This window comes from Ascaphus truei, chromosome 8, assembly GCF_040206685.1.
Source record: "Ascaphus truei isolate aAscTru1 chromosome 8, aAscTru1.hap1, whole genome shotgun sequence".
Classification (NCBI taxonomy): domain Eukaryota; kingdom Metazoa; phylum Chordata; class Amphibia; order Anura; family Ascaphidae; genus Ascaphus; species Ascaphus truei.
The window spans coordinates 9,879,716-9,901,705 of record NC_134490.1 but is presented as its reverse complement, the minus strand read 5'-3'; the positions used below and the strand labels follow the sequence as shown (position 1 = coordinate 9,901,705).

Here is a 21,990-nt window from a genome sequence, read left to right as displayed (position 1 = left end):
GCTTTCAACAAGAGTTTGCACGGTAAAAACACTCCCTCCCTTTATCCGTATTGGCTTTCTCACAAATGGAGGGTGGGCTACGGGAACACTCCATTGACAAACTTTCCTAATCGGTGAAACCTAAGAAATGCAATTAGTCATTTCCAAAGAAACAAAATGAAATGCATCTTTGATTTCTACATGGTTATATTAATTTAAGGAAGCTAGCGAGCGTGTTAAATTCTTTACATAAGGTTATTTTATCGGCTACACGAGATTATAAAGGTACAAAGAAGTGGGCAGGCTGTTCTCTTGCTTACAGATGAAATAGGTAGTGGTAATGGCACTGGTCTTTTAAGTAGAAGGACGAGGAGACCGTTGCTTGTGACCCGGGTTAAATCCCTTCGATGATTGATTTGTTAAAGATTAAATAGAATAAATCTTTCGGCCTACTATGCAACGAGAGTTACACCTTCTCGCTCACGAGGAAGTGTTTATTTTTATCGGTGTGATTTCTTATTCGTTGTACACATTTTGGTGTAATTGCAAATGGGGCACATATTTTGGGGCAACATTTGTCTTTTGTTCTTCATTTCAGGTTGTTTGAAGGAAAAAACCCAAAGAAAGCCGAGAAACTGAAAACGCTCTTCTGTTATTTTAGAAGGGTAACAGAGAAGAGTAAGTCCTTTTCCTTTTTTTTTCCCCCTTATTTGAAATACTCTGTGGAATTTTCCTTTTGTGAAACACTCATTTTTGAACACTGTCTTTATCAGGGCCCACTGGCTTGGTGACATTCACGCGTCAGAGTCTTGATGAGTTTCCTGAATGGGAGAGGTGAGCCATTGACATTTCAATGCACATGAATCCTCTTGACAACATCGGTTTATTAACCTTCACCCATGACAAATATATAGCAGGGATTCACTGTGGTCAATGCAAAGCACGTCCGTAAAATATTCCCTGAACTGATGGAACTAATCTGTGTGTGATTTCATGTCACTCTAACATACATGATACTAATAAACACATTTTATTACCGTGCATCAATCGCCATACTTTTTTGTTTTGTACTTAATAGAGAATAACAATAGTTTATTGCAGAAAAATACAAAAACTATACATGGCATTTTTCTCAGACGAGTTTTTATTTCTCGCCCAAGCTTAGAGATCAAATTGCAGCTAATAACCTCCATTATAGGCGCGTAAGGTATCTATCATACGTGTTTGCCGCAATATGTATTTATTCAGGAAACATCCTGGACTGCAGTGGCACCAGGCAGATATGTCGCCAGTCCGAACGTCGATTCTATTCCTGTTTATATCGAGGTCAATGATTTAGCTTGTAGAGTTCTTGCCAAGCTTCAGCCTCTGGAAGACCAGTAGCACGCCTTCCCCGAGTGTGGGCCTTTAGACACAAATCGGGCACGTATATTCCATAAAAATCTTTATTTGATTGGTTTCATGGAAATGGACCCTTCAAAAACAACAATTGGATATAGCACTGTCGGTACTGCTCTTTCATAAATGAGTCCCTTGGACCTTAACACCTGTGGTCTACATACAGTATGTGACGGAATCACTTGGTATATTAGTATCTTGGTGTGTATCTAGGTGGTCAGAGTGTGTGTCCCCTATACTATGTTCTATCAATAAATATTTTTAAACCCACACCTTGCTGGTCCCCTACTCTACTTGTCTGTGCACCGCTGGAATCCTAGGATTTCTACTTCTGCTTGGTGTGTATCTATGTTGTTGATTACAGAATAACCATGCAGATGTCCGTCTAGTCCGTACAGTTGGTGAGCTCCGTATCTCGTACTTGAGCTGTTCCTCTTACGATTTCAGATCTCGTCATAAGCTGACCAGGCTACACGTTGCATGTGAAGGGACCATTGAAGGCAACGGGCATGGAATGCTGCAGGTTAGTGTGCATATAAACAAGAAATGGTAAAGATTTGTGATCGCCAACCCCTTGTAAATACAATGGGTAATGTATCTGCAGAGACGGGAAGTTGGCGTAGAGAAAATGTATATAAATACTGAAGTAACTTGTGGGTTCTTGGACCTGCCTATGAGTGTTATACTGAAAAGTTTCTTAGTGGAAAAAGCTGGGGGGAAAAAAACAAAATTGAAGTCACCACCCCACTAATGGGCTCTTCTGAACAACAAACACAGACATAGAAACACTCTCAGTGCATTATGGGACAATGGGGAGTGTTTGTTGGAAATGATTAGTTTTAGTTAATAATGCTTATGGAAGATGTTAATATTCAGGGGCTTTAAACCAGAAACTCTCCTTTTAACCTTCAGATGAGCAGAGAATTGCAACATAACAGGTGCAGTTTGTTCTTACTCTTAGAATATACAAAGGTTGCATGCCTGAGGTCTTTGCTGTGAAGTCATTGGACTTCATGTATGACCGTTGCTAGCACAAGGAGATTTCACCCCTCTCCCCCCCCCCCCCCAAATGTAGTTTTTCAATATATATAAAGTACAAAACTAGCAAGAAAAAAACAGACTTTATAAATCGATAGTTTCCGTCTTTATTTTCTGCTCCCCTTCCCCCAATTTTAGGGACCAGGAAGTTCAAATCATCCCCCTTCAACATGTGTAACATATTTAAGCATTTAAACCTTGTTCTTCTCCTTGTTCGTCAGCTGTGGGAATGTCCTGTTATCTCTCTTTATTTCGTCCCCTGGTAGTTGGCTAACAGGATTATTCCTATTGCTTTTCAATCCTCACATGCAGGCCGGGAGCCAGACTTGATTTGCTATATCGTCTATCCACTTTGTGCCTCTGTTTTGTGATAATAAACCATCGCTAGAAAACACATCTTGATAAAATACATCAACATTTTTTTTTTCTGCTCCGAGAAACTGGGGTTTTAAAATGTAAATCCCCATTTATTCATCTGGCTACCAATGCAAAAAAACACAGTGCATGACGCAAGGTAAAACCGCGCAGGCTCACTTCAAAACACCAAAAGCTTCTTGTATGTAGAGATCGCCAGCCTCAAACCAGAGTTTTAGGTAATAGTGTTATAGAACAGGGATGACAGTGCAAGTCAGGTTTTCAGGATATCCCTGCTTCAGCACAGGTGGCTCAATCATAGGCTCTGTTTTTGACTGAGACTTTGATTGAGCCAATAGAACAATGGATGTTGTGGTGCTCTGTAAAATCAAGGGTAGCTTGAAATAAGATGAGTCAATCCAATAAATGTCCAGATAATAGCAGAGTGTTCATATATTGCATTTTAAACACCTTGATGAAGTGCTCCGGCATGAAACGCGTAGGTGTGTGCATGTAATCCATGCTGATTTGAAGCTTGCAATAAATACTTGATCTGTTCATTTTGAAGTTTGCCTGGGATCCCTCATTTTCACGTCTTAGTCGCTGGCCGTGCTCTGTTTGGAAAACAACTGCTCTGATTGAGCACCTGTGCTGCTGTTGGGATATCCTGAACATTGAGGGGGGCTTGAGGACTAGAGTTTAGCACCCCTGGTACAGAACACAAGATCCACACATACATGGAGAACTCAATATTAATATTCGTTATTCCTAATGAGAAGGGACTTAGCTGCTGGAAGCATCTGACTGTATTCTGTGGCCACTAGTCAATATGCGTTGAAGCCATCATGCTGGGGACCATTTTCAAGGCAAATGAAAAAGTATTCTCCTGCATGGGGAAAATGTATATAGGACATGTTTATTTGAGGTCTGTCATTATACAAGGCGTATTGCTACGCAGCGTGAAGGTACATTTTTCACTTGGGTAATAAAATGTTTTAGTTTTTCACACATGACTTTTCATCGCTCACAATTACATCTTTAAGGCTTCTCTAGAACTGCTGTAATTTAGCAATGCATCGTACATCAGCAGAGAGAGCAGCAGTGACGGCTTTGACAGGTCTAGCATGGTCCCTGGGACCTGTGTCCTCCCGTGTTGCGTTTGCCACTGATCCTTTTCTGAAAACTTATGACAAGGAAACACTCGGCACGGACAGTTAGAGGTCCTCTGGTTCAGGCATTGATGTGAGATTGATGGCGTTCGCTGTCCAAGCAATGTCTTTAAAGGGATAGAAGCATCTTTTAAAACGCTGGGGGCAGTTTCAGTATGAGACACCCATGCCTCTTCAGGGCCTTTTCTACTCTTTTGGTACGTGATGATGGTTGATGTTAGACTGATTTGATAAAATATGGCGTATTTTAGAGTGTAGCAAAGTTTTTTTTTTTATGTTTTGCCTTCTAAAGCCGTCCCACCAGACCCAGTGGTCTTACCCATTTTTGTAACCCGGCTTTTTGTTAATGAGTTGTTTAATGTATATTTTCCAGCTTTCCAGGTGCATCAATTGACCCCGGTAGAACCCACTACCAAAGCTAGTTTGAATGATGCGCTTTCTAATGCGTCACACTATTTCTCAGTGGGAGACTTTGTAAGAGAAAGTGCTGCTCCAGTAACCTGTCTGTTTCCCACGTCGCTCAGACACGTTCCCTATTTTTTTTTCAGGTGGATTTTGCCAACCGCTTTGTTGGGGGAGGTGTCACCGGTTCAGGTTTGGTTCAGGAAGAGATCCGCTTCCTCATCAATCCTGAACTGATGGTTTCCCGACTCTTCACGGAAGTATTGGATAATAATGAGTGCCTCATTATCACAGGTCAGTCCGCACCATGCGCAATGACATAAGAGCGACTTGTGTTAAAGTTTCTCAGAAAGTTGCCGTTGAGTAATATTTCTGAGCAGTATGTTTCCTTGAAACGTCATATGTAAGTTACCCAATTATTCTGTAAGAGTTCTGTCCCACTCTCCCTATTAAAATATTAGAAATTGTGTTTCAGCTTAATTGTCATTTTTGTTTAAATGAGACCGGAAATCTGGGTTCTGCAGAAACGGGGAAGGTCTCATCTCTGACCCTTGTAAATACAGGCATTCCCCGGTTTAAGGACACTCACTTTAAGTACACTCGCGAGTAAGGACATATCGCCCAATAGGCAAACGGCAGCTCGCGCATGCGCCTGTGAGCACGTCCTGAACAGCAACATCGGCTCCCTACCTGTACCGAAGCTGTGCGCAAGCGGGGAGACTATAGAGCCTGTTACACATGTGTTATTTACATCAGTTATGCACGTATATGACAATTGCCATACAGTACATGCATCGATAAGTGGAAAAAAGGTGGTGCTTCACTTTAAGTACATTTTCGTGTAGGATGTTCAGGACCCTGCCTGTGGACATGATCGCATTGTTTTTATCTTGTAAAGTGTAAAATAATAAACAAAAACATTTTTGGAGTCGCCATCCTAATAACGAGGCCTTTGGAGCTGCTCCAAACACCCCGCGAGACCTGATCACAGTACATGACAGGCCAATACGTTTACTTATAGCGAATACTGTTACTTTTCAGTGATCCTGAATTTAGGCGAGCAGAGAATTGCTACTTCGGACGAGCAACTTTTTTCCTCTGCGCATTTTTTGTTCTCTTTTTATTACATTGCTTTTCCAATCCACTTTACTTTATTAGAGTGTCTGCTAATGAATTACAGCGATATGATGTTCTGTTCCATTAATGGAAATGGCCATTTCATCATCCTTGTTAGATGGCTGGCTGGTTTCCACCTCCCTTCTCTGGCCAGTCCTCTCCTTCTGCCACACACTCTGTCTGATTAATTACATTCCTTACCACGGGGGCTTCATGACTCAGGAGCCTAATGGATGTAACTATGCAGCTTTAATTTGCAGAAGAGCCTGAGAAATTGGAAAGAAATTCAATTTGCTGTGATTTTTGCTGCATCTGCTTAGCATCAGCTTAGTAATGGTTATTACAGGAGTCAGTCACAAATATGGTTGAGCCAATGTCATAATTACTGGTGGTGCATGCTGTGTATGCGTGGCAGAACAAAGAATACACCGTTAAAATATAGCCTTTATTACAGTTTGTACAATACACGTATATCCATGGTAGAATTGCATAGCAATCTTAGCTGTAGGCCCATGTAAAACAATGCGATAAGCTTTTTGATTGTTAATCCCTATACATGTTGTGACAGTTTTATTAGAACATTTATCTATAAAATGTTTTACCAGGGAGTAATACATTGAGAGCTACCTCTCGTTTTCAAGTATGTCCTGGGCATAGAGTTATGATGACAAATACATGGTTACATTAGGTGAACAGGGTATACATTATATACAAGACATTGCATGCACAGTAAGAGATAATATATGTTATAGGCGTATGTAACAGTTACAGACCAGGTTAAAATGTGAGACCGCTTTAGTTTTGAAAGAACTTAGACTGGTGGCGGCTGTGAGAGTCTCCGGTATATTGTTCGAGTTGTGGGGTGCTCGGTTAGAGGAGGTGAAGCGGACGGATACTTTGCTGAACTTTGGTACATGGGGAAGTCTGTGGAAATTGTACATTGGTTTTTATCCTTTAGCTCTTGTCAGAGTAACTCAGCCTGTTGATTGGGTCTGATTACCCAACTCCTCCAGCGCTCGCTGACCTGTAATTCATGGGAATTCAACATATGATCCCGGAGTAGATAACAATGGGTTATATGTGTACCCATTATGTATAAATATCTTAACTGTACACATTTTGCCATTGTTTTGCTCCTATTGCTCTTTGACATTACCTGTTAAATACTCTATATAAGGTGTTTGTCGGTTGCCTGTAATCCACGGGTGGCCATCCCCAGTCCTCAAAGGCCACCAACAGGTCAGAATATTCCTGCTTCAGCACAGGTAGCTCAATCAGTGCTGAAGCAGGGATAGTAGCAGGTAGAGGAATAAACCTCAATGTTCGGCGCTACTAGCCCAGTAGACAAGCGTGCATCGCGCAGGTGCATAAGTATTAACCCTATCCATACCGGAGTCCGGAACCTTGAACACCAGGCAAAACTAGCTGCAATGAATAATACCCCTACGGTAATCACATAGAACGGGAACAGGCTGACCACGGCGATCGTGAGGTCCCCCGACGGGAACCAGCAGACCCCCGAAATGCCAAACAAATCCCCTAGTGATATGAAATACGCAGCCTTTTTAAACAGTCAATGAATGGGGTACTCACAAATTCATACACAGGTAAATCCAAGACATCCGGTATTCAGCAGCGTGCATCCACAGGTAAATCCAAGACATCCGGTATCCAGCAGCGTACATCCACAGGTAAATCCAAGACATCCGGTATCCAGCAGCGTGCATCCACAGGTAAATCCAAGACATCCGGTATCCAGCAGCGTGCATCCACAGGTAAGCATAACAAAGTAGAAGAAAAAAAAACTGAGAGCACAGCAAAAAGTGGAGAACTGGAGGCCAATGAAAAAATAACAAAAATTTATTGTAATATAACCTAATTAAAAAGAGAAACCACTAACGCGTTTCCGCCAGGGGCGCTTTATCAAAGAGTTTTGATAAAGCGCCCCTGGCGAGAAACGCGTTAGAGGTTTCTCTTTGTAATTAGGTTATGTTACAATACATTTTTGTTATTTTTTCATTGGCCTCCAGTTCTCCACTTTTTGCTGCGCTCTCAGTTTTTTTTTCTTCTACTGAAGCAGGGATAGCCTGAAAACCTGACCTGTTGGTGGCCCTTGAGGACTGGAGTTGCCCTACCCCTGTTCTATTCCATTTGGAGTAAAAGGCTTTTTATGGACTAATTGCACCCTGAATAAGGGACGTGATTACTTTTATTGTCACCGTTGGCTGCAAGAATTCTGGAAGTGAATTCGTTTGTGCAGATCGTCTCCTGCAGACCTGCCCGCAGTGCCCCCACTCCTCCTGAACGCACTCATTATTCTACAGGTGGAGAAGCGCTTTTTAACAGGAACTCTCATGCAAATGGAACATGTTATTCTTTTATGTTCTTAAAGGTGCAGGCGCTGCCAAACAGAACAGCAGCTGTGAGAGCGCACCGAAAAGCAAAGAATTCGGATGTGTTTAGAGAGAAAACAGTATCCATTCTAAAAGTTGTCAAACCTACAAATTTACAATTTTCAATGGAAGCTGTTTTGGGCATATTTGCAGTAAGTTGCATATTTATAATGTGTGTGAAACGATTCTTCATTGTGTGATCATCCCCTCCTTTAGGCACCGAGCAGTACAGTGAGTACACTGGCTATGCAGACTCCTACAAATGGGATCGGATTCATAAAGACGAGACTCCACGGTAGGGTCATCATTCTCTGCCTCCTAATGATATCTTTGTCACCTTGTGACGTGTCAATGGGAATTATTTGGTTTCATTGTGTTTCTTGGTTTCAAATCAGCATTACCCGTTTGCCACCTTTACAATTAAATGTTTGTCTTTTATTATTTGTATTTGAATAGCCTTTGTAAATACTAAAACCATACACTCAAATGTAGTTATTGTACACTATTATTATTCAATTATTGTTATTATTATTCAGTGCAAGGATCTTTAGATTGTTTTTCTGACATCCCACACCAATAAACTCTCCCGGGTTAGTTCCCTGTGCAGGGAATGGGGGGGAAATAGGGATGTGGCCATTTCACACCCATGATAATGCAAACTGCTGCATCCTCTCCTACTGCCCCTGTCCTTTGTGGACTAAAGCAACAATAACATTGCAGAATGATTGCCCGGCCCTGTTAACAGACCCCATGTCATTGTGGATAACTGCGTTTCTCCCCCTAACACAGGGACGAATGGCAGAGACGCACTACGGAAATCGTTGCCATTGATGCGATTAATTTCCGACGCCCCCTCGATCAGTTTGCTCCGGAGAAGATCGGGAGGGAGCTGGACAAGGCACGTGACCGTTTTCATTTCCCAGTTCTTGAGGTTTTGTTCATTTTTAAAGAAGCAGTTTCCTCCAAATGGATTAAAAATAATAATAAATCTTCCCTTATCTGTGTCCCCCCCAACGTTTGGGGTCCCCTCAGTTTCATAGTTGTATTCTTTTTGTGTGCCGATTTGGACATAGTTTCCGAACATGGCCGCCGGATCACCAATAGAAAGGGGAGACTTCATCTCTCGATGACGTGGCTTTTCAATCGGCCTCGTGACAAAGTTCTGACCCTGCCAACATTCTGTGTCCATCGGGCAGTTGTGTCTGTACGGGGGATGGGTTCCTGGATACCACTGGTCCACAGACCAGCTCTAGGGGACCCCCTTGTTCAGGTATCGGTTATAAAAAGGAACTGCGCGGGTTGCTGCTGTAAGCATTAAAGTAGCCTGCGCACATCTACGCTGGATTTAGCAAGTCAAGTCATTGTTATATTTACTGGAGAACAATAATGTTTTTAGTTTGTCTAGTAGAAGAAAACTTAGCAGTTGAGAAGTGTGCAGTTCTACTTAGGATTGCTTTGTATTGCTGCATGTTGGTTTTCAAATGTAATGTGATTTTATGAGATCTTGGTTGACATTTATTTTAATAGTAGAGTAATGCATGGCATTATTCTCTGGTGATGAGTGTAAACTTCTATTCCAGGTAAGCCAGGTTGCAGAAATACTCTATACCAGGGGTAGCCAACGCCAGTCCTCAAGGGCCACCAACAGGTCAGGTTTTCAGGATGTGCCTGCTTCAGCACAGGTGTCTCAATCAGTCATTTTTCGACTGAGCTACTGATTGAGCCATCTATGCTGAAGCAGGGATATCCTGAAAACCTTACCTGTTGGTGGCCCTTGAGGACTGGAGTTGGCCACCCCTGTTCTATACCATAGTAGTAGAAGAAAGAAACAGAGTTCTAGGTATCAGTGATTCTGAGCCATAGATGAAGAATAGCAATGTATGTGACAATAAATACATCAGTGAGTATCTGTTGTAACCCATGAGTGAATGTGAGCTCAGAGTAAGGGGATAGAGGTGTGTGTGTGTGTGTGTGTGTGTGTGTGTGTGTGTGTGTGTGTGTGTGTGTGTGTGTGTGTGTGTGTGTGTGTGTGTGTGTGTGTGTGTATACACACACACACACACACACCTCTATCCCCTTACCCTGAGCTCACATTCATACACACACACACACACACACCTACCTTGTTCTCCTCCTGAGTGGACAAACCAGCCCTGGAGCACAACGTGCAAGATAAACAATCTTCTTCACAAAGTCTTGTGACAGATGTGGGATAATAGAATAGTAATCACAGTTTGATGAAGTCTGGTTCCAGTGCGGGCCTCACGCTCACAACGAAGCACAAAACAACTTTCATTTAATGGGTGACAACTTGGAAAGGGCAAGGTGAGTCACTAACGCGTTTCGCGCTTTGCGCTTTGTCAAAGAGTGTTAGGGGGGCTTACCCTTCCTTTTCCATGTTGTCACCATTTAATTAAAGTTGTTTTTAAACCGAGCTTTTGTATTGTAGCCCCCATTTTTGCCTGCTGTGCTCCGCTTTTTCTCACCTGTTTTGATCCTCCATAGTAGGATTGTAGAGAAGCACACACCACTTCTATGGGGCAGACACCTTTTAATAGTTCAAGCCGTAAAAAAATAAATAAGAATCACACGCACTCACAAATGGTAGCGCGTCACTAAGTGGACAAACACGGAGCTGTTGCTACAAAACCTCCTTCCGTGCTGTCCTTTCTCTGCGTGTCACGGTGGATGATGCTCCGAGCTGACGCACTTGCACTCACTACCAGGCTCAGGCAGGTGGCGCCATGTTGTCCTAGCAACATATGGGGAGACCCCACAGTGGCCACTCCACCATATAGATCCGTCCCTCGTGTTCCCCAAACGTTCCGTTCGTGACCTCGGGCTAGCAGGAGTAATTACAGTAACACCGTATTACAATTAGAATGGTCTTTTTGCCTAAAGCAGCAATTACTTTTATTGGGAACATAACCCACCTCCCTGTGTTCCATTTATTCCACAGCAGAGTTTGTAATTAGTGTTTTTTCTTGCATTTAACTACACCCAGGTCACTCAAATACTGTGATTTATTCCTTCCACTGCTATATGTATTTGTTTATATAGTTTCTTGCCGTCATTTCAGTTCCTTGGACGTAACTTCCCTGGTTAGGCAGTCATAAAGCCGTGTGGTTTGTTCATATGAATCACTGGAGATATATTTGGCACACATCTTACTTGAAAGAACAAAATCAATGGCCGGTGCTCACTGAATCAGGGAGTGTCTTGCAGATCCCATGTAGTAGCAAAGTAGAAAAGACCTCACCTTCAGAGACTGCATGTGCAGTTGAAACGTTGGACTTTTTAAATCTTCTTTTTGCAAAGCCCGAGTGCCAGGATCTTCTTCTTTTCTATTCTGATTTGTTCATATGAAACAAGGATCTATTCTGGGGCATTTTCTACTTCAAAAGAAGCTAATTAGAGAGTAGTTTGGTACAAGTTAGGCGTTCTGTGCGATCACTTATTCTTCATGTAGATGGTGCTGTAACTTTCAAGCGTCTCCTTTGAAATTAGGAGCCAATGGATTTAATGACCATAAAATAATGGTTGCATCTTCTACTTTTTCTATCCTTTGTGGACTAATGCAAAGCAAAGATGGTGCATGCATCGCTGTTCATAACATTGTTGTGCTCAAGTCCCTGCTCTGCAGAGCTTACAGTCTTATTTCCCAGGCTGGCAGCTGTTGGCTGCCTCATTTGGCCTTGAGTCGGTAAGCACATGGATCAGTGGGAGAGCAGTGGTTTTGCTGACCTCTTGCAATTAAAAACCTCATAAATTACTTTTTAAACAAAGCCAGGTTACGTTATATACAAGGTATTGCACCCCAGGTCCTCACTCTGTGCCCTGAAAAACTAATTCAAACGCCATTGTTGATCAGTCCCCCCGTTTTGTTGTTGTTGCATCGTTTGAATAGCGGTTTTTATTTATTTATTAATCCTTGCTTCAGGTGATAATTTGGACCAATGTAAAATGTAAGAGCCCTCCCTGATAACTCACCAGGAATAGTACAATTACATTTTCAAGCTGTCACTTTGGTTAAGACAAATTTTGTTTTGAGAACTTACATTCCAGGTGTAACATCACATTGATCATCCAAAATGGTAATAAAAAAGGAAAAAGAAAGAAACCTTGAGTTAGGAAGGAGGGATGTTGGCAACAGATTCATTTTGAAAACACTCCTGACAGTTTAATTGGGAGTGCAGATTGCTTAACTGTGAGTATGTTTGAAATCGGCCACAAGTATTCAGTCATCCCTACGAATTATATATGGAGTCTGCGTTGGTTTCTTTATGCAGACTGGGGATGGTTTGCAATGGATTACTTTGCTACATTACGAGCTATGACAGAACACAGAGTTAACAAGTCCACATTCCATTAAATAAAATCCCTTTGGGGAAAATAAGTTGTCACTCCAGAGAGTTTTGACAAAGCTTTGCAAGTGGTGAACCTTTTCTTCATTAAGCAACATGACTGAGTCTTGGCTTTATTTGAATAATAACAACACAATTTGTCAGTTTGTCCAACCTCGCTATGTGATCACAAATAATCGGAGAGATCTATATTTGAAGAACGTTGTCAGTTCGTAAAAATAACTTTTATGTAGCATTAGCAGTAAATGAGTATATAATCATATGTTGAGATTGTAATATAGCCTTTTAATGGGGATCGAGGTGTAATATTTGAATAATAAGTCTATAAATAATTTGGTGGGCATAGTGTCCGGTTCTTCTTTATACAACCACATTCATGCTCAACAAGCCCCGCCGAGCTGTCATTTATAATTAAACACAGTCAATGAATTAGAGTGTCTTATAGCTTTATAAGGAGGTGCCAAAATGGTACGAAAATAATCCTCTGAGTGCAATCTCCATAACATAGCACAGATCAGCTATATCAGATTTTAAACGGCGTTGTGTGTTTCAGGTAATTGAGTATTGCGTATTGAACATTGACATAAAGCAGAACAGTTGGATATTGACTAGTGGCTCTCGAATAAAGAGCAGCATATACTTCACTTAGAAATGTTTTATTTTTCATGAAGACGAAAATGAACTTGACCTGTGAGCGATGTCCCCTGACTACTACAGTTCATGTAGCATTAGCATGTCATCCGCCAGCTTTCATACTCATTAGGAGGATGGGATGTTACAAACGGGCTGGTTAAGGATACTGTTATCCGTAAAATGTTTCATACACCAATGGCTCTTGTAGCAAGATAACAATGAGCAGGAGAATTCGGCTCATAAGTGCATGTTTTCTTTTATTAATACAGGCCTTCTGTGGTTTCTACCGACATGGAGTTCCTCCTAAGAACCTGTCTGCGGTGGCTACAGGCAACTGGGGGTGTGGCGCATTTGGCGGGGATCCAAGATTAAAAGGTGGGCAGAGAACATCTTGCAAAATAAAATGTTTAGAAACCAGTACAACAAAGTTGTTAATTTTTTTGTTGGTTAGGTTCCCTGGACAGCCTCCTCCCATCAGACATGTCTCATAAAATGTCAGAAATGCAATAAGAACATCATACATAAACCATTATTATGAATATAGAATTACTGCTTCAAGGGGCTCACTGTGAATTATTTAGTGGTTGGTGTTGAGCGAGTATGGAAAAAGCAAAGAACACGAGACCCATATTATGTGTAGCTGGGCGAATAAGTAAATAGATGGGCTTTGTGTTTACACAAGGCTTGCAGATGGAGGCGGGTACAAGAGTGGTGGAAAGTGAGAAGATCATCAATTAAATCAGGCCATCAGAGACTAACAGGGCATCTAAATCTCCATATAGTGCACGATATATAAGAGGATATTAGAGAGAAGATTTTTCAAAAAGGGGAATAGCTGTGCAAGGCTTTGGCGAAAAGAAGTCCTGACAAGGAGGATAATCCGGTTGAGCTTTGAGTGAGATGATTGTAATTGTAGAATTGTTAGTGCATTGCAATGAATCTGGAAGGCGCATGGTTGCCAATCATGAAATTGTTCTAATGGTCCAGCTGAAAAAGCAGCCTGTTTAGGGGAGTGAAAGAAGCTTGGATAACATTACTGCCACCTGGGGTTTTGAATTTGGTGATGAGATTAGCTTTCAGTCACTGAATTATAAGTGATGGGAATAAATCTGAAATCAAAAGTTCTGTATTTGTGTCTTTCGGATAGAGGTTGTATTTGAAGTCAAAGGTCACATTATGGGAGTGTAGAAAGATGAGGTAACATAAGAGGTCCCAGAGGGACACTAGCAGACATGAAATGGATGAAGAAGAAAGGTCAAAGTGACACTTATGAAGCAGCGGGGCAGGTAGAAGATGGTATGGAAATAGGCCCTTATCTGGGCCAACGAGAGAAATGAGCAGAAGAGTAAAGTCAATGAGCCGAAGCAGAAGGTCAAAGGTAATATACACTGGAATGTTATATATTAAAGACAACCTTGTGAAGGTCGTGTGACCTCATGATGCTTTGTCTCATATATTTAAATTGTAGTTGCAGAGAATCTCTGCCTTTTATTGTTCTAGTATGTACTTTGACGGCGCTATTAAAAAAAAACAAAGGTAAGAACTGTGCATATGAGCATAGGGTGTGGACGTGGTAAAATGATGACTTGAGTTGAATGAATAAGACTTCTAGAATAGAAAGACAGAAATTAACAGCATGTGATATTTATCTAGCACACCCAATATGTGCACTGTATGTATCCTCTACGGTGTACTGCAATCCATGCATATTGGTTTGGGAGTTTGCCAAGGACTGTGTACTGCAGTCCATGCATATTGATTGGTTCGGGAGTTTGCCAAGGACGGTGTATTGCAGTCCATGCATATTGGTTTGGGAGTTTGCCAAGGACTGTTTACTGCAGTCCATGCATATTGGTTCAGGAGTTTGCTAGGGACCTTCCAATGGGGCCAATCTGATTATGCTCTGGAGCTACTAATCTGATAACTCCTGCTAAGCACACGCTCATTCCTCTCCCCGCATGAGAACAATATTGGGCCATTACTATAGGTCCTAACTATATAGGGCACGTTCCTCAACGGAAAACAATAAACAGACAGGACATTCGTAAAATGCATATCTATATACTTAAACATATTTACAGGACTCACAGTGAGGCCCTCTGCAGAACTCTAAGGAACCTGCTTCTAGAACATTTGGTGGAGCTATATGTACCCATCTATCTCCCTATGGTGACCTCACTGGTCACAAGACATCCTACATTACATGAAGGGGTAAGGGGCATTACCAGGGAGAACCCACCCAGTTAACCCATTAGGGCTATAGATGCTTTTGTTAACCATCTCTCATTAGTTCCATTTAATTGTATTCATGCTAAAATGCCATGGTGGACTGTTATTAAAAGGATCTTTTTAGGCCCAGAACAGTTTCCCCATCTGCTCCTTTTACTTTCGGGTATACAAAAATGTCTGCTTTTTAATTTTAACATAGAAAAACAGCAAGGCACGTTGCTGGGGATTCATATAGGGTCTGTGGTGATGGAGAACCCATTTTCATTGTAACAGAGGAGCTTGTGCAGGAGGTCAGGAGCGCTTCATTCCTGGTAAACTGTTCAAAGCTAAAGAACAGTGTAAGGGCTTAGTTTTGCATTATTTCAGGTTCCATTGGGTGGCAGTTTCGTCGTTCAGTGCATCAAATGATTCAGCCTGTAAGGGTTGATTCTTTTAAAACAGAAGAAAAGCTCCCGATGCTCGTACGGGGTCTGATTTAAGCTTATTAAAGGTGATGTTGGTTAACATTGTTATGGAGGTTACTGTGGTGCACAATACAAGCTGTTTCTGGTCCATTACTGCGCTGTGTTACTGAGCTGTTTGTATAAGACACAGATATTGCAACTTGACGTTATCTGTAAATAATTTGTGCTGATTGTAATTGGCACAGAGAGAGGCAAAGGAATCCACTTTCCCCAAAGCTCTCCGTCAGTGATCATTATTGTTTGATTATTTTGACATTTTCATGGTGCCCTAATCCAGGGAATGGCCAACTCCAGTCCTCAAGGGCCACCAACAGGTCAGGTTTTAAAGATATGCCAGCTTCAGCACAGGTGGCTCAGACAAAGACTCAAATCTCCACCTACAGATGCAGCAGCCGTTATTCGAACATATCACGGAGCTGTTTTCGTGTGCGCTGATGTACTCCACGCGGCCAATCACGCGGTTGATTTGTTTGAATTTCATGGATTACAATTTTCTTTAGGTGCAATTCTTCGCGTTTCCGTAGCAGAAATGAATGAATTGTAATGTGTACAGTACAGTACTGTGTCAATTTGCAGGTGTTTAAAAACCAGAACACTAAAATGCCATTTTCTGCACTCGATAAAACACGAGTCAACATGCGGTAATGACGCGCCATGACATGGGTATTCACAGGTATATACAACACGTGGTAATGAAGCGCCATGACATGGGTATTCACAGGTATATACAACACGTGGTAATGAAGCGCCATGACATGGGTATTCCCAGGTATACACTACGAGGTAATGACGCGCCATGACATGGGTATTCCCAGGTATACACTACGAGGTAATGACGCGCCATGACATGGGTATTCCCAGGTATACACTACGAGGTAATGACGCGCCATGACATGGGTATTCCCAGGTATACACTACGAGGTAATGACGCGCCATGACATGGGTATTCCCAGGTATACACTACGAGGTAATGACGCGCCATGACATGGGTATTCCCAGGTATACAACACGTGGTAATGAAGCGCCATGACATGGGTATTCCCAGGTATACAACACGTGGTAATGAAGCGCCATGACATGGGTATTCCCAGGTATACAACACGTGGTAATGAAGTGCCATGACATGGGTATTCCCAGGTATATACAACACGTGGTAATGAAGTGCCATGACATGGGTATTCCGAGGTATACACTACGCGGTGATGACGCGCCATGACATGGGTATTCCGAGGTATACACTACGCGGTGATGACGCGCCATGACATGGGTATTCCCAGGTATGCAACACGTGGTAATGACGCGCCATGACATGGGTATTCCGAGGTATACACTACGCGGTAATGACGCGCCATGACATGGGTATTCCCAGGTATATACAACACGTGGTAATGAAGTGCCATGACATGGGTATTCCGAGGTATACACTACGCGGTAATGACGCGCCATGACATGGGTATTCCTTGGTATACAACGCATGATTTGTTCGAATAACGGCCGCTGCATCTGTACACCTCTGGTAATATATTTGTAAATATGTACAATAGAAAATGTTCAGGAGTAATTGGATGTGAGACTTGTATGCTTATGCAGATTCGGTTAATTATAATTTGACTTAGAAATGGAGACAATGAAGCCCTGCTAAATAAATGGCTTGGTTAAGTAGTGTAATTTGAGCATTATGATTGTTTTGTGATCCTTACACCTCAATCTTGTGAGTGATGAGGAGTAATTGATAAACCTTTTGAGTCTCGTCTAAAATGTCAGTTCTTCACTTGTTAAAAGTAAGCGGGTATTTATAATTGTGGCCAGGGGCGCAGACAGCTTCCTCAGGGCCCAGAACTAAAGTTTCCACTGGGGCCCCACCACACACGTGTCAGCGGCCTTGCGAGCACCCCACACCCTGTTTTCTCTTACACTCTCCCCTTCTCACAAACCACCTCGCTCTCACACAGTCCCGCAATTCTCCCTCTCTCTTCCTCCCCCATATATTTCCCCCCCCCCTCCTCACAGTCCATAACCCCCTCCCTAATATACACACAATAAGCCTTCCTCCCCAAACACACACACACACTCACTAAACCCCCCCCAACCACAATATAAGCCCCCCTCCCCCCACACACACAAGCCCTCAAAACACAAACAAAAATAAGCCCCCCTCCCAAACACACGAACAATCCCTGTCCCCCTCTGGGAGGGTAAGGGGCTTGGGAGGATGGTACAACGGTGGCCTGGGGGCTTACATGGGGCCCTTGAATGGGCCTGCTGGAACAGTATTGCAATACACAGCCGAGCCCTGCAGGCCCATCGAAAGGGGCTGGGGAAGGGAGGGATAGATGGGTGGTGTCGAGCAAAAGGGAGGGCCCTTCAATCCTGCAGGAGGGAAGGGAGGGGGGTGGCAGCAGCCAGGAAAGGGAAGGGCCCGTCTTGTCTGTAGAGAGGAAACTGTAGGGTTGCCAGCTGGGAGACCGGGCCCCTTGACTGGCCGGGCCAGGGACAGCAGTCCTGGGTGTTCCCCTCCTGTCAGTGTCCCTGATTGTGGCTCCCCAACGATCTTCATGTAACAGGATTATTCCTTGATAAAGTAAATAGGCAGATAGATGCAATAGATGACATATTGGCTTAGCTGTAACGATATCTGAGCTGTAGTCAGGCCATGGGTATCTAACACGTCCTTATTTAGAACTGTGTGGAACAGTCCGATGCATAAACTGCACTAATTATTCTGCATAGGAAAGTGGTTTCCAACTTTTTGGGGGTTTAAGGAACCCTATCTTAAATTTTGAGGGACCCCAACCCCCTCTAGTAGCACGTCTGAGATCAGATGCATTGTAAATTCTTCTGTATTTGGTACAATTTTAAAATGACCTGAAAATTACAGGGAACCCTTTAGGGATGCCCGGGGAACCCACGGGTTCCTAGAAACCCTGGTGGAAAAACACTGGCGTAGGACATGGCGCAGAGGTCGAGATTTATCAAAGTGTGATCCGGGGAAACTCCCATTCAAGCCAGAACCGGCGGAAAACACCTCATAGGGCTTTTCCTAAATATCGGGTTATCCCTAAATAAATATCGGGCTTCCCTAAATCCCGCCCATTGAGTTCACATTTACATCTTTGCTGCACGAAGAGAATGGGTTAACTGCTCTGGGGAGGCTGGTTTTGTGCTAAAAAGAAGATTGTTCACTAGAATTATGAGATCAAAACACTTGCAATTTCTTTTTTCCCCACTACATGTTTGAGTGGTTAAGTGAGCCACTGATTGCGCCACCTGTGCTGATGCAGGGATATCCTTAAAACCAGACCTGTTGAGGACTGGAGTTTGCCACCCCTGCATTAGATGCTGTGATCGCTACAAATCAATATGTACAATAAATGGGTAGCCAATATAGAAAGAAGCATATATAGTATTACATTTTTCTATATAGCTATTGATTATTCAGAGTCACACAAAGGATTTCTCAATGTAAAGGGAATGTTGTAGAAGGCAGTGGGATCCTTAGCTTCCCCTGCCAGATTGGGGACAATTCTTTTGGAATGTTTTTGCCACAAGACATTTAACAAATCTCCCAAAGTCGTGTACTTTTTTTTATCGAGACTTGCGGGTCTTGATTTTTAAGATGAATACATTATTAGTAAAGTATTTTATAACCGCTGTGACACCGAGCAGAAGAGTAACTCGCCGACGGCCGGTTTGCCGCCATTAACCCTTTGACGACCAGAGGGGGATCGCAACATATTACCTTTGCAGGCTGCTCTGGAAGCGGAAAAGTTGTATTTTCTATTTTTCAGAGTTGGGGCACTTTGATCATTTTTAAGCTGAGCAATTACGGGGTCCAAAATATATTGGGAATACCTCTCCCATTTATTGCCTCCCTATATTAATAATGGAGGAGAGAGAAAAAAGAGCATTTTCATGTAACTCTCAAAAATAATGCCCCTTCCTATTGGTAGTGTGGGTAGGGTGTGGATGACAGCTGTGGGTGCCTAAGTTGTTCCTGCATTCAGTTAGCACCATCTATGAGATGCCGCTGAATTGTTCTCTTAATTACTTTGGCTAATTGGCAAGAAAATAACCTTTCAAGACTTCCAGCAGTGACCTCGTTATTGGAGAGACAACTAAATCAGAAAACTCGCCTATTCAACCAAGCGTTTACATTGTCCTGGGTGCCCATGACTTGCTAAACTACAACATCTTTTTATATACACTATACATGTTACTCCTGCTTCTGCTGATTAGATTGTAAGCTCTTCGGGCAGGCACTTGTTTCTCCTAATATTACATTTATGTCTTGATGCACATATCCCATATATACATACAGTATATACGTATAATGCATTGCAGGCTTTAACCCCAGTGAAGGAATCCAGCAGAATGCTACATGTAACCAAGGGGTTCTCAACCCCAGTCCTCAAGACCCCCCCCAACAGATCCGGTTTTAAGGAGAATTCTGCTTCAGCGCATGTGGCTCTTGAACCACCTGTGTTGAAGCTGGGATATACTTAAATCCTGACCTGTTGGGGGGGGGGGGGGAGGTCTTGCAGACTGGAGTGGAGCCCCCCTGCTCCAACTACAGCTCACTGAATATCTGCTCATACACGGTGCCTTTTATTTGCCGCCATGGAGTAGTTGGTAGCCACAGATAAAGCCGCCTGTCCAGTCCGGAAACATGCTGAATTACAGCTTACTTTGTCGCCTTGTTTCCCCTGCAGCATTGATACAGATCCTGGCGGCCTCTGAAGCAGGGCGTGACGTGGTATATTTCACCTTTGGAGACCCCACGTTAATGGCAGAGATTTACAGAATGCACTCGTTACTTTCCAGTGAAAACAAAACCGTTGGTAAATACTTTAATTTGCCGTGATACTTTTGTTTATTTTTAAATGGCCACTGTTTCAGATGTGACAAGAAATGGCTTATAACTCCGATCTGATCGCTGCAGCTTGCTTTCCCGTAAAGATTTTCCAGGACTGGTGGCCTTTCGTGGTTTTAGTAAGAATCCGCAATTATTTTTATTAACAAATGAACAATAAGCTATTTGAACACGGATCAGCCTTAAAGTGGAGAACAGACATGTAAACGTGGCTAGATACTCGCAGGACTCTTATGAAATATTCACAGTTTATTCCAAGAATGTGCGTTTCGGTTCCTGTCCTCCCCAGGGCTTCTCTTGGAATAAACGTTTGTATATTTTTCCTGAGTGCTTGATCGCATGTATATGAGTCTTTTTGTGTGTGTATGAGTATTTGTCACGCACACAATCTCTCTAAATGTGCGTGTGTATCTGATGCACGTCTTACACACACAGCTTGTCGCAATATGTGCACTGTCTCCGGTACCTCATACTGTACATACTAACCCTTTTGCCTCATTTCTTCCTGTTTCCAGGTTACGTTTACAAGTTGTTGTTGAAGTATTATAATGAAGTATGCAGAAACAGTTCTACGTCCCGACCGGATACGAAGCTGTATGATTTTATATACAAAGCCATCAAATCCTGAATGATTCTGGAGTCTGGAAACCAAAGCAAAAAAATAAATTTGCTTCAACTACAATAATCTGTTTAAATTGCTGGGTGTAACATATGGATTAGTATAGCCTGTGTACATAACGGTGCACCATAGTCCTATGTGCTTTATATACAATTATAAAATCCTTTTAGGGCTGTGTTTCTATTGTTTGATTGTTAGGGTACATGCATCTTGATTGAAAGGAATTTTTTTTGTATCCATTTATTTTTCTTTTTATTGCAGAGTTCGTAATTATTTTAATAGGTTCTATACAGAGACAAAAGTCTGTTTCATGCCAGCGTGAGTATATCCATAAGACTGTGTTTATAGCTGCTGATGCGTAAAACCCCATCAATGCGGGAGTGATACTCTGATCATGCTCCGTAGTACAGGTGTGATACTCTGATCATGTGCCGTAGTACAGGTGTGATACTCTGATCATGCTCCGTAGTGCCGTAGGGACTAGCAGGGCTTTTCTCTGATGTTGCTTGTCCCTCTAACAATAGCAGTTAAACCTTTTTGTCCAGCAAGCCAAAGTTAAGGCTGGATTTGCACATGATGTGGAGTTTTATAATTGGTTTAGGATGCACCATCTGACTGTTCCGAATAAAACATTCTGCCTCTATAAATAAAAACAAAAAACAAGTTTCCTTATTCCTAAATCTATATTTAATTAAAGTGCTAGCCTAAACGTCAGAATGGAAGGTATGCATGGTGCATTGATTAATTGTTGGACAATGCCAATACTAATTCACACATACATGGTACAGCAACTAATACTACCCCTGGTGAGCTCATTCTGGCAGGTCCACAAACCTGCCTTTCCCCATGATCTCTTGGCATACAATGCTTCCACGGCAGCAAGGGATTCTGGGTAAGTGACATACAAATGTGAATAATGTGTCACCGTTTGCTTTATGTCCATTTTAACATGGACTCTTGTA

General features: G+C 42.4%; 1 protein-coding gene across 5 annotated transcripts in view; it reads left to right on the top strand.

Annotated features, from left to right (window-relative positions):
- Window positions 1-21,691, top strand: part of PARG (poly(ADP-ribose) glycohydrolase) — a 77,071-nt gene extending 55,380 nt beyond the window's left edge. For all 5 annotated transcript variants that reach the window (XM_075610478.1, XM_075610480.1, XM_075610479.1 and 2 more), the window contains 9 exons: window positions 578-657; window positions 753-813; window positions 1,825-1,900; window positions 4,487-4,634; window positions 8,066-8,144; window positions 8,639-8,747; window positions 13,116-13,221; window positions 20,249-20,377; window positions 20,925-21,691. In XM_075610478.1, the coding sequence (XP_075466593.1) occupies window positions 578-657; window positions 753-813; window positions 1,825-1,900; window positions 4,487-4,634; window positions 8,066-8,144; window positions 8,639-8,747; window positions 13,116-13,221; window positions 20,249-20,377; window positions 20,925-21,037 (901 nt within the window). In that variant the 3' untranslated portion in view covers window positions 21,038-21,691. The remainder of the gene's footprint in view (window positions 1-577; window positions 658-752; window positions 814-1,824; window positions 1,901-4,486; window positions 4,635-8,065; window positions 8,145-8,638; window positions 8,748-13,115; window positions 13,222-20,248; window positions 20,378-20,924) is intronic.
- The last annotated feature ends 299 nt before the right edge of the window (window positions 21,692-21,990 follow it).